The 13,709-nt window shown below is 44.6% G+C and overlaps 1 protein-coding gene across 8 annotated transcripts in view; it reads left to right on the forward strand.

The window, feature by feature from the left end:
• sobpa (sine oculis binding protein homolog (Drosophila) a) overlaps nt 1-13,344 on the forward strand; it is a 33,475-nt gene extending 20,131 nt beyond the window's left edge. For 5 of the 8 annotated variants that reach the window (XM_021574129.2, XM_021574130.2, XM_021574126.2 and 2 more), the window contains 3 exons: nt 4,135-4,230; nt 8,191-10,204; nt 10,763-13,344. In XM_021574129.2, coding sequence (XP_021429804.1) covers nt 4,135-4,230; nt 8,191-10,194 — 2,100 coding nt within the window. In that variant the 3' untranslated portion in view covers nt 10,195-10,204; nt 10,763-13,344. The remainder of the gene's footprint in view (nt 1-4,134; nt 4,231-8,190; nt 10,205-10,762) is intronic. The other 3 variants (XM_021574133.2, XM_021574131.2, XM_021574132.2) reach the window with 2 other exon arrangements.
• Nucleotides 13,345-13,709: the final 365 nt, after the last annotated feature.

The raw sequence follows: 13,709 nt of genomic DNA on the forward strand, positions 1-13,709 counted from the left end.
CAGAGTCTCCCACCTCAGCTGTAGATCTCTGCAGTTCATCCAGAGTGATCATGGGCCTCTTGGCTGCATCTCTGATCAGTCCTCTCCTTGTATGAGCTGAAAGTTTAGAGGGACGGCCAGGTCTTGGTAGATTTGCAGTGGTCTGATACTCCTTCCATTTCAATATTATCGCTTGCACAGTGCTCTTTGGGATGTTTAAAGCTTGGGAAATCTTTTTGTATCCAAATCCGGCTTTAAACTTCTTCACAACAGTATCTCGGACCTGCCTGGTGTGTTCCTTGTTCTTCATGATGCTCTCTGCGCTTTTGACGGACCTCTGAGACTATCACAGTGCAGGTGCATTTATACGGAGACTTGATTACACACAGGTGGATTGTATTTATCATCATTAGTCATTTAGGTCAACATTGGATCATTCAGAGATCCTCACTGAACTTCTGGAGAGAGTTTGCTGCACTGAAAGTAAAGGGGCTGAATAATTTTGCACGCCCAATTTTTCAGTTTTTGATTTGTTAAAAAAGTTTGAAATATCCAATAAATGTCATTCCACTTCATGATTGTGTCCCACTTGTTGTTGATTTTTCACAAAAAAATACAGTTTTATATCTTTATGTTTGAAGCCTGAAATGTGGCAAAAGGTCGCAAAGTTCAAGGGGGCCGAATATTTTCGCAAGGCACTGTATGTCTGATAATTTAAGATACTGTACGGGAATCCAGTTTTTTCTGTTCACATTATCAATTTTCATAGCATGAGTTGCCTTGTACCTGCTGTGGTTTCTCCCACATGTGTTAAGTATTGCTAGTCCTAAAGAGAAAGTTCACACTAAAGTCTAAGTTTATTGAGTGCTGTATGTGGATATATAAACAAAAGAACAACTGAAGTGATATTGTATTTCAGTGAGTAAGGACCTATGTGAAGAGCTATCCAGGGACAGAATTCCCACGTTAGGAAAACAGACATGGCTAGAGCACATTAAGTCCTTGTCTGCTGAGGTGGTGCAGATTCTATATTATGTCTCACACTCTCACATTCATGCAGGCCATTTGTGTAAGTGATATCCACATGTTTCTTTTTTCATGCACCCACAAGATTGGCCACAACTCCAAACCTTCCAGTTTTTCCAACAAAAAAAAATGGCATGGCTGAAAACGTATGTTGTCTGTTTGTGTCTGAAAGGGGAGCCAGGACATAGCGAGTAGGGTGGCGTAGGGGTGGGCAGTGGAGACGCATCATGTTTCGCTAAATATCTACAGCTGCTTCGTCCGCGTAATCCAATCTCCTCTTATGGCGAGCGCGGGTGAGGAGGATTCAGTTTCTTCCATTGCCACTGCACAACACCATCCATCCCGTGCACCAGGAGTAATACCAACATTCAGCCATGTGATAGGGTGGCTGGGGGTAGAAGAGTTTTGATCCAGTTTTGAGCTCATCTAATGACTAGTCTGGTTTATTTCACATAGACATTCAACATAGACACACACTCTCACTCTCAGGCCTCCCCTCACATCATGTAAAAGCACTAGAGAGGGTAAAGTCCAAGTGAAGAGGCCCTAGCTTGTATTTTACAGCCCATTTCTGATGTAATACGTCTATCTTTTTTCATGGCTCAGGAATCTTTCCTTACACCTCTAGAGACCTGTAAAATTCCATCTCTGTCTTTGTCTCTGAGGTCCCTCCAGGCAAGTGCTTCTTTACGTAACCCCAGTAATGTCACATCACCTCAAACAGACACACATTTTTATACACAGGCTGTCGGTTGCCTGCACTGCTCTGACACACTCTGCAATTTACTTTACCATCTGGATCCAGTATCAAGGAAGACACACTGAATAAGATGTGTGTGTGTGTGTGTTTGATGAAGTGTGTTACCTGTCCTCGTTGTGATTCAGTCCTGGCTAGGGAACCTATAGGTCCCCATGTCGCAGCAGGAGAGCCTCGTGAGGGAGGTGATTATTTCATGGCTGACAGCGATTAATACAAAAAAAAAGGAAAGGGAGAGTAGTTAGAGAGTAGTTTGAGGGAAGAAACTGGAACTTGAACTTGCACTACACAGACATGGTCATATCATGCTCTCTCTTCCTCTCAAAGTCTAACTATCCCTGCTAAGATAGCTTCGGGCTTAGATTTTGTATTTCTTTTTTAGGTAAAGGTTGATGATCATTAGAAATCACAACAAAGAGGCCTGGCTGGACCAATCAGCGCACCTACCGACAGAACAAATGTTAGTCAGATAAATAAACACTCACTTTCTAGATCGTTGTAAAATGACATGAAGATCACTTTTACAACAGCAGTACATAGGTTACTTGACAAGCTTTAACAAGCTTGTTATCCCACAACCAAACATGAGCAAAAGAGAATGTTCAAGGAACATTTCCCGTTAGCTGGTTAATCTAATGAGAGGACAGAAGGAGGGGGTTGGCCCAAAGATGTGAGTTGTCCCAGGTGGGTGGAAAGTTGTGAATTTGTGCTAGATGTGTTTGAGAATGTGTGAGTGTGTATGTGTGTGTATTTGTGCGATGGGACGTCTCCATGATTGTCTGTTTCTCGTTGCTGTGGTTATGTGTGTGTGTGTATATATGTGAGGGTATACCTTTTGGGAAACACACCTCTTGACAGGTGAAAAGCACACACACCTGGGCAGGCACTGATGCCCAGATGGAGGCTTGCACAGTGACAGCTGGTGTGCCACTGCCTCTGGGCATCTTAGTCACCAATGGGCACAGATACCGGTGGTGTGGAACTGTGATGCCATGTTTACACCGGACACTTTAGCCAGACTGCAGCTGTATTTAGTTGTCATAGAGTTTCCAACAATAAGACTGTGATAAAAAGTGTTACTGGATTTTCCAGGGGAATAAGCTCTGGTAATATTTACGTAAATAACATTTCTAATAGCCAAGGAGTATTTTGAGGAAGAGTAACTTTTGAAACAGCTTTCCTTCCAAATAGTGGAGAGTGGGACATCGTCACCCATAATCACTGCAACAGATGATTAGAAATGATGGCCAATGATTATATGATTTTTTGGAAGGAAAGTTGTTTCAAAATGCAGCTTGACTTCTCTGGATGGACAAATGTTTTACCCATGGCGGGTAGGCACTTTCATAGCCAATGTGTGGGTTTATCACCAGGTAGTCGGTTTTACTTCATACTCTCAGTCTCGTCATACAACACAGTTGTGCCTGATTCCCAGTAAAGGACGTGGTGTCCCCATTGTATGACTGTACTGTCACCCAACACTATGTCTGGTGCTGGTTGATCTCTCTCTCCATCGCTCTCTCTCTCCCTCTCTCTGTTTGTGTATGTGTGTGTGTGCCCCTCATGCCTCGTTCACTGTGCCAGCACCTCATTAGCACTATATGTAAATGAATTGGCAGCAGACCAGAGGGTCACAGCACAAAATGGAGACTGGATAATGACACAATGACACATCTGTGTGTGTGTGTGTGTGTGTGTGTGTGTGTGTGTGTGTGTGTGTGTGTGTGTGTGTGTGTGTGTGTGTGTGTGTGTGTGTGTGTGTGTGTGTGTGTGTGTGTGTGTGTGTGTGTGTGTGCTTGCGTGCGTGCGTGTGTGTGTGTGTGTGTGTGTGTAAATTTCAATGCTTATAGACTGCACAGTGTCTAGTGCCAATGTAAAAAGAGAGAGCATCCCGTCAACCCAGTGGTGCTGGTGAATTTTAAATCCCATATCCTCTTTCCTTTAACCTTTATTACTGGGACGTTGCTTGTGATATTGTTAAACAGTTGTTTCTCCTTAGAAGTCTTTAAATAGGATTAATGCAGCATTTACTCCCCGGATAACAATGTTTAGATTAATGTGCAATCTCATAGAATTCCCCTCTTTCACAGTTCATAACATCTAGGCTCTTTAGCTGTCAATGTGAATCATTAACTATAGTTACTACACACAAACACACACACACACACACACACACACACACACTTTCCACATGGCTTTGTTTTATGATGCTGAGAACCTGCATATAATTCCACAACCCAAATGCATGTTCACCATTTTACCTTTGTCAGTGTCTTTCCATTCATAAGTTTGTTGTTGTTTTCCCTTCTTCTTTTCTGTCCACCTGTTTATTTTGTCCGTTCGTAAAAAGAGGCCGTTATTTCTCCCCTCAGGCGAGAGACGAAGACGGCCGTGGTGAGAAATTACCCCAGCACAGCTATTCTAAGGATACGCCCAGGCTTGTCTTCAAGACAAACAGCGATGTGCTTGTAAGGACTAAAACGTTTAACAAAGATAGAGTTTAAGTTTTTGATGGCTAGAAATGTAATGACATATTTTGATATTAATGACTGTTTGATGTGTTGAATAATGTAAAGAGGTTTGGTTTTAGAGAATGTACTTTAGTTATGTATAAAACAATTACATTGATTTAAAGTGAATCACATACTTTTTTCATTCAAATTGTTTTATTTTCTCATTTTCATTTTGCATTGTGTTAGATTCAGATGTTGTGTTCTCTCTTCATAGATCCATAATGAGGAATTTTCTGCCAATTTTATCTTGACCATTGTTTTTGGTGACATTTCAATACATTTCAATCCAGTAATAGAATTTTACATGCGGTTCACATGTAAAGATCAGCTCTACAACATTGGCTATTTGAATCCTATCAGGTTCAATGAATGCATTTGTGATGGAATATACACACTTTGTTTTGCAAGCTTCATAAGATCATCATGATCCAGATATTGTACCCCCAGCAGATTTTTAAAAAAAAATAATTTTTAACCAGGCAAGTCAGTTAAGAACAAATTCTTATTTTCAATGACGGCCTAGATACAGTGGGTTAACTGCCTGTTCAGGGCAGTTAGCTCAGGGGTTTGAACTTGCAACCTTCCGGTTACTAGTCCAACACTCTAACCACTAGACTACCCTGCCGCCCCAAGATACTGGTCCCCATAATATAATTTACTGAATAATACATTCCACCCCATCAGATATTGTTCCTCCAGCACATACTATCACACACAGTATCAGAAACTGTTCCCTTGCTGATCACTTTGTTAAGTGTTTAACCAGATGGTTAGCGAGATGGACAGGTTTTCAAAAACGCCTAAATTCTCTAGACAAACTAGAAATCAGTATTACAACCCAACCAAGCCGCACTGCTTGTTGACACAATGCCCACTTAACCCAGAAGCCAGCTGCACCATTGTGTCAAAGGAAACACCATACACCTGGCAACCGTGTCAGCATGCATTGCACCCAGCCTACCACAGGGGTCGCTGTGGTGAGGACATCCCTCCCGGCCAAACCCTCCCCTAACCAGACACCGCTGGGTCAATTGTGCGCCACCCCATGGGTCTCCCGGTCACAGCCAGCTGGGACAGAGCCTGGACTCAAACCCAGAATCTTTAGTGGCATAGCTAGCACTGCAATGTAGTGCCTTAGACAACTGCACCACTCGGGAGGCCCAGGTAGCTTGGTATTACCTACAGCAAAGCAAATGGTTAAACCGAGCCAGAGCGACCGCCAGTATGATGGCTGTGGTTGAAATAAATGACCATAATTACATTAAACTGCAAACATCTTTGTGCAGGAGAGGAAGTGAGTAGAGAGAGAGAAAAAATAACTCCATTAGGGTAATGCACAGTGAAATTTCACTCACAGTGCAGAAAGTCGTTAATTGCTCTCCATCTGTCTTCTTTTTTAGCCCAAGAAAATGTCAACACATTTATAATTTAAAATATCCAGGCTTACCATCATTGAACCCAACTCTCAGAGCACTTTTCAGACTTAAAAAAAAATATATGGCTCATTGTGTACTAAATGGACAGTTTAAAAAGAAGACTACTGATATCAAGGCTAAAGGGCTGACTATTGATCACTCACCTGTACGAGTACCGAGCTACAGTATCAACCTGGACTCAGGGCTAGACGTAACATTAATTTGTGGATATCCATTATCCATTTCGTATGATATATAGAGAAACAAAGTGAGTAGTTGCGAAGTTTCTAATTTGCTAAAATGCTAAAGTTGTCTGTGATGAGATTTGAACAGGTAACCTTCTGTCTTATGTACCTATACCAAACTTAACATATCATACTAATTTGAGTGTACCAGATTTTTGTTTACTATGTTACGTCTAGTCTATGAAACCAGGCTGACAGTATATGGAACACTAGTCTTTGGTCCTGTAATGCTGCGCCACTATAACAGTAAAGAGCACTACAGAGATGGTCTCTGATGGTCATATCTACATTATGACAGCCTTTCTAACAGTGGCCATTTGACTGAAATCTAGTGATGGAGGAGACCTCTGTTTAACATTAAAATCAAATTATGGATGAGATTGTCATTGACTGATTTGTCCATCTCTTTGACATGTGTGATCTGTCAGTTGAGAGACGGGAAGAGATGGAAAAGAGAGATTAAAGAAGAGTGAATGAATCAGGGTGGCCTATCAACTGAGATCTAAGTACTTTATGGAAAATCTAGTTTAGTGAAAAATTAGGTACAAATCAATGAATCAGGCCAGGGTTCAGAGGAGGATGACACAAGAGTAGCATATTATTATGAGGGTTCCATGACCGTTCCAAATCTGAAGTTGCCATGACGTGTGTGTGTTTGCGTGCTTGTGTGCGTGTTCAAATCTAATTTTGACTCAAGTGTGGCAGGCATATATGTGAGCTCTGAAACATCAAATGGTTAGGATCATAAGGATCATACAGTACATGTATGTCTGTGAGCCGAACCTAATCGTCTTCCAGTAGCATCCCACAATTTATTAGCATTCAACAAGGGGGATTATGGTGTGTGTGATGGATGGACGTCGTTCGTGGGTCTGACAGCTGATTAATGCTTTAATTATCTTCAGTGAGTCGCTGTCACGTCCTTCTGAGCTGGGAGAGTGAGTTGTGTGCCCGGGCTGTACCCATCTCCCTGGCCCACCCATTGCCATCCACTCACCAGGGTCATGTTCATTATCTCAGGTACACTAATGAAACTAACCGTATAGAAACGAACAGCCACATGATGATTGAACATTCACAGTGAGCATTTTGGAAACTTTTGTAGCCAGTGAAAAATATCCTGGCATCACAAGGCCCTGGCATCCCACAGTGTTGACAAGCTGTGCCAGGCTGCTCCTCTGCCCTGTGTGTAATGCCCCCGGGGTAGTGTTCGATAATCACATTCCATTTAAACACAGTCAATTCCACTTTAATGCATTCAATTCTACTTGAATGCAGTCATGTCCATTTTAATGCAGTCAATTCATTAATCAGAATATTTTTTATGCAATAAAAATATCCAAAACACTCATATTAAAGTTGCACACCAGTAGTAAATAGCGATGCATCATAGCACCCACCTAGGTGGTTCTCAGCAGCCATTTTCACCAGAACATGTAAAACTCCACCCAGCTGTCACTCTCACTTCCGTGCCCCCTACTGGCAGCTTGTTCTCTTGTCTCCGTCTGTCCATCTCACCCAGCCACCACATTCATCTACCCCCACTTATGATCATTCCTTACAGGGAAAACCTTTTACTTGAGGCTGTTATGTCCTGCGGCTGTGCCTGTGGCCACTGTCACACACGGCTCAGTGGATTCAGGTTTATCGGAGTGGTTCCTCCTTATGAAGGAAGTTTAAGAGGTGGAAACCCCATGGCAGGTGTAAATGTGAATTACATGTCTGGACAAAGTGTTTTTCATTCAAAAGCTTTAAGTACGCCGATCCAGATTTGCACTCACGTTTAAAGCCAGTTGAAAGCTACTTCTTCCTCAAGTTGTAATCATTCATCAAGATGTTACCATGTGTTGTACATTACCTGTACCTGAAGGGTCATAGCAGTGTGAAGTTAGTATGAAAATCTCTCTGTCTCCCTCACTACATATAGACTATATATGTGCCATTATGCAATGGAAGCACAAAAATACAGATGGGTTTTCAGTAATGCGGATACAAACATGCCATGCAGATGTACTTTTATTTACTTGGTGTAACAAAACAAAATTTGACCAGTTAATTTAATTACAATCCAGGTTTTAGTGTACCTAATCTGCAGATACTGTATGAGGCTGAGAGATTACATTCTGCTTACCAAAGTTGTTTGAATAACCACATGACAAAAGGGCAATGTTACTGACTTTTTTTAACTGCTTATGTGTTGTATCTCTAATGCATTCTACCTGATGATGTCTTTTGTCTTGTGTTTTGTGTTACAGGTGTGTGACTGGTGCAAACACATCCGCCACACCAAGGAGTACCTGGACTTTGGTGCTGGTGAACGGAGGCTGCAGTTCTGTAGTGCCAAATGCCTGAACCAGTACAAGATGGATATCTTTTACAAAGAGACTCAGGCGGCGCTGCCAGGGGGCCTGTGTAACCCAGGACACGGACCTGTGGAGGGCAAGTCGGAGAGCAGCACCGGGGCGCAGCTCCTCACCCCCGAGTCCTGGGGCACGCCCTTGGGTGACTTACGTCGCAAAGCCCCTTCCCCTGGGGGAAACCCCTCTGTGCCAGTCCCCTCCAGCTCCACCGCTGCCTCTCCCTCTGAGACAGGCACTGTCTGCTCCCCTTCCTCCAAAAACCCCACGCCCAGACCCCACGAGAGCCCCACCTTACCCCCTCCCTCACACCCCTCTCTGCACTCTCCCATGGGAGTCCCCTTGGGTAGCCCCCCAATGGTGATGACGCCCCGGGGACCAGTGCCCCTGCCCTTCTTCATGGAGCACCAGATGATGCAGCAGATGCGGCCACCTTTCCTCCGCCCACCTCCCCACGGCCCAGGCCCTAATAGCCCCCTGTCCAACCCCATGATCCCTGGCATCGGACCACCACCACCCCTGCCGAGAAACCTGGGTCCACCATCCAGCCCTATGCACAGGACACAGTTCTCACCCCACCACCATCCCTCTAACAACCCCAACCTGGGAGGGAACCCCCCAGGGATGATGCCACCACATCCAGGCCTACACATACCCGGTTTTCCCTTCCACTCCAACATGATGCCAAACGGGCCCATGCTTATGCCACCCATGATGAATTTTGGTATGCCTTCCCTCGCCCCTCTGGTTCCCCCGCCAACCCTGCTGGTCCCTTACCCTGTAATCGTGCCCCTGCCGGTGCCCATCCCTATCCCCATACCCTTCCCCTTCAACCCCAAGACCTCCAAGGACAAACCCAGCAACAACAACAACCCCATTCCCAGTGCATCAGGGGAGGACCACAGGCCCTTCTCCCCTGGTTCCTCCAGAGGGGATCACAAGTTTGGGCCCTCCAGTTCCGGGGTGCACTCCCCGTGCTTCTCTGGCTACAATCTGGCCCGCTTTGGCTCTGAGAGGAGTAGGACTGACGTGGTGGACCTGACCGTGAAGACTGAGAGTCCGGGGTGTGCCTCCACCACGGCCTCCCTTCCAGAGGGCGTGATCGACCTGACTCTGGGCCGGCGATCACGGCTGCAGCAGGTCATCCAGCGGGTGGTGCCCAGTGTCCAGGTAAAGGTGGAACGAGATGGGGACTCAACCAGCCCCCCACCTTCTGGACCATCCCCTCTGAATGCATCTGGGCAGGGGAAGGGGGACAGCAGCCTAGAGGACATGAGCCAGGAGGTCAGGGAGGCCATTAGTGACTCTCTGGAGCCAGGCTTCCTGCCTTGTAGCCAGGCCACATCACCATCCCCACAGCCAAACCAAAACTCCTACAATAGCCAGCTAACAAATCACCCTGGCACACCACGGACCCAGCCCTGCAGCCCACCTGCCCCCTGTGATGTCATAGTAAATGGCAGCAGTCAACACACAGACGGCCCCAGCCGGAGCACACTACCCACACCTCTGTCTGACCCTGGCCGGAGAGGAGGGGGAGGTTGCGGCGAACCAGCCAACTGCGAGCTGGAGCTGGAGGCGCTGAAGGAAAACAGCTGCTTGGTGCCAGAGTGGGAACCAGGTAAGAGGTGCCCAAGTGAGGAGGCAGTGCAGGGGGGCACTTGGGAAGGCAAGCTGGAAGCCAACGGCAATCTTATGGATCTGGACGATGATGACGACCACGCCTATGCACTGCTGCTGCCCAAGGCTGGCTGTGTCATCCAGCCCCTGCCAAAGCCCAGCGACAAGACGGACATCGTGTCATGCAGCATCAGCGCTCCCCTGGCAGCAGGGGCAGGGAGCCCTGAGCTGGAGCCGCCGCTAAAGAGGAGGTGCCTGCGAATACGCAATCAGAACAAATGAGGCAGAAAAGGTTGGTCTCATGGCGCCCTCTACTGAGGACTCAAGGTGGTCCCCCTCCCATCATCTCTGCCCTGTACCTGTCCCTAAGGGTGGTGTGGAAATATCACAAAAATATCAAACAGTCTGACAGTTTTTCAAAAAGCCCTTGAAAACATGAAGATGTCCGGTTTAACTCTGTGTAGGGTATTTTGTGTTTGTGCTGCTTTGCAGCATATTTTGATGCAGGCAATTGCACTGTTTGATCATATTGTTTAAATATACAGACTTTTCTTCATCAAACATAAAATGACCTTTTTTGTCAGCATAGATGCAATGTTTCCCTCACCACTGCCATAGCTTTTGACCTGATCTGAGAGAGGGTGCTGACAGAAATGTACAACCATGAAGGAAGATATACTCTTGATGTCAGGGTTGATAACACGCTAATGTTACTTTAGTCAAGCGTGCAGCAGTAAATCTATTGGATCTGAGCGAAAGAGATGTCTGGTTGAAAAATAGATCTGTAGAATGGGGATTCCCTTTGTCTGATCTAACATGTCTAATTCTGGATCCTCTTTCTCCTTTTCAGCTCAGACAGATTTCAGCTCAGACAGATGGCAGTAACTCCCCTACAGAATGAGGTATGCTGTTGAAGCTCTTGACAACACTAGCCTTCCACTATCCGCCCCTCGCTCCTCCACTCCATGAACCTCTCTCCCAGCCAACAAGCACTCCAAATTCTAGCCTTGTCACCCTAATCTTAACAACTCGGCACAGGCTGACCACAATAACCCCTGGACCAGTGGAAGTGGGACTTGGAGGCATTCACCTTTAACCCAGACCAGACGTGTTATTTTCTCTTGAGACACATTCCTTTAGCCCACACTGCCCCTCTCTCCCTTCCTTCCAAAGCAAATGCTCTGTCAGATCTCTACTGTCAGACTGATAAGCCACAATGCTAAGCCAATAGATTTACCAGCAGTTTTGTGTTTGCTGGAAGAGGCCTAAGGTAGCATTTCTAGCCAATCTGTTCCAAAGTGAAAGGTGTAGCATTTTTATGTGGCAAGAAAGTCAGGCTAAAGTCATCCCCACCCGCCCCCCACCTTTGCATGATCATAACCAGCACAAAATGCTAACCTCCAACCCCCATCCCACCATTGAGGGTGACAGGACATTTGTTTTGAACTGGAAACCAAAAAGAGACATCTCATAATGGAAGGTAACAATCAGAGGGAGACATTTTCTGAGCCTCACAGGTTGAGGAATAATAACAAGAGAAAGAGGAGCGGTGAGATCCTTGTGTTCTGACTGTAGCACACTCTATTCCTGGAGATACCAGGGGCCCCTTTGCGTCACAGAACCTTTCTCTTGTGGAGCAGTGGGGATATCTCCACAATAAAAGGAGACCTTGGCACTATTGGACTGCTCATCTTCAGTGGGTTTCATGGTCATAAAAGACAAGAATTTTCAAGTTTATCCTCACTCACTGATTTGTGGACAACAGGGTAGAGACCTCACCAGCAAACGACGGGGGGTAACTGTGGACAATGTGCAATCTCTGCCAACGTGGAGGCTATTTTGCTTCTCTGCAAGCCCCTGGTCAGACAAAATCAGATGTGTAGTTCTAATTGTAATCATCACGGCTGTATTTACATTTTTAATACCGCAATGATATTGATGATAATGATATATCTTCAGCCACATCTCTGATGTGTACAGTAAGGTTATGGTAATGATGTGACTTTCATCATGGAAGCAAAAATATGACTGCTGCTTATCACACCACAAAGGGATTGCGTCAATCGAGAGTTGAGACCACAGCCATTAGCATTGTTTCGTCACTAGTGCTCAGGGTCGTAATGTTGCACTAGGATTTATCATTGACAAGGGAAGCTGGCTCTCTTAAATCAAATTTGCTTGTCAGTCATAGATAATTCTCTGGAAACACTGGTCCAAACGTACTGTAGAACTATTTGTAAAGTCAAACTACTGAAACAAATTAATCAATTCTTTAATGAGTCAAAGATTTTGTCATATTTACATTATGATATGGGGAATCATCTCACTTCCCTGTCCTTCACCCTGTTCAAAATGTTGTCATTTGCAAGTGTTAATCTGTCTGCATTATAACATTTTGGCAGTGTATATTTAGCTTCATTCTAGTCTATATTGCCGGTAGACACTAACAGACCCCCCCCACACACACTAGTTGGTGCTCGGTGATCTGAAAGACTGAGAGTCTATTGAGGGACATAATGACGAACCTTATGTATTATTACCCAAAATGAGTTGCACTTACAGTACATGTTGCCAAATTGGTGGGTAGTGTACCACATGGGGGTGTCAAAAAGGCTCTAAGTTTGTCAGTTGCACAGAAAAATTAGAAAGCATCATGTTGCTTGTCAGGTTCAAATAAAAGTATTTCTTTTGGTGCAAAGATTTCTCCCTATAGACTTCTGTCGACATAAAATTTGCTCTTTCGATTTTCATGCTTTATCTGTCCAGCCAAAATCTCCAGCTTCTTTGCCAACTTCTTTTTCCATCTCTCCCATTTCCCTTTGGGTCTGAACCCTCTTTCTCTTCCTCTGAACGCAGATGGGAAGTGTAATTCCACACACCAGCCAGAGCTATGGGTTGCATGTTTAATTACAAAAATGGGAGAGTTACACACATAAACATACACACACATGAAATTTAATTTGCAGACACGCACAGCAACGACTCACCACCCTCCATGATGTACTCTCTCACACACGCACATGCACACACACTGACTAAAATGATGTTTAGAGATTCATTCTCTCTCCTTCCATGTATGGTTCCAACTGCTCTATCTTGACTTCCTCCCCGATGACAGTAGTGTTTGCCAGTGTCTGTGTATGCCAAGCAGGTGGAACCAGAGACCAATGTTCAGATTAGAGACTGTTGACTCAAAGTAAGCACTGCAATACAATCTGCCGCATGGTAGTCAGGCATTTAGGCTTTGCCTGTCCTGTGCCAAGACTAGGATTCTGTGTCACAGTAATTATTTTCTTGAATTTCCAGTCTTAAAAATAAATATATATACTGTACCAGTCAAAGGTTTCGACACACCTACACATTCAAGGGTTTTTCTTCATTTTTTTTACTATTTTCTACATTGTAGAATAATAGTGAAGATATCAAAACTATGAAGGTACACATATGGAATCATTTGGTAACCAAAAAAGTGTTAAACAAATCAAAAAATATTTTTTATTTGAGATTCTTCAAAAGTAGCTGCCCTTCGCCTCGATGACAGCTTTGCACACTCTTGGAATTATCTCTACCAGCTTCATTAGTGGCAGGTAGCCTGGTGGTTAGACGTTGGGCCAGTAACCAAAAGGTTTATAGATCAAATCGAGCTGACAAAGTAAAAATCTGTCATTCTGCCCTTGAACAAGGCAGTTAACCCAGTGTTCCTAGGCCGTCATTGTAAATAAGAATTTTTTTCTTAACTGACTTGCCTAGTTAAATAAAGGATAAAAAATGTAGGTAGTCACCTGGAATGCATTTCA

The sequence above is a fragment of the Oncorhynchus mykiss genome, chromosome 19 (assembly GCF_013265735.2).
Source record: "Oncorhynchus mykiss isolate Arlee chromosome 19, USDA_OmykA_1.1, whole genome shotgun sequence".
Lineage (NCBI taxonomy): Eukaryota > Metazoa > Chordata > Actinopteri > Salmoniformes > Salmonidae > Oncorhynchus > Oncorhynchus mykiss.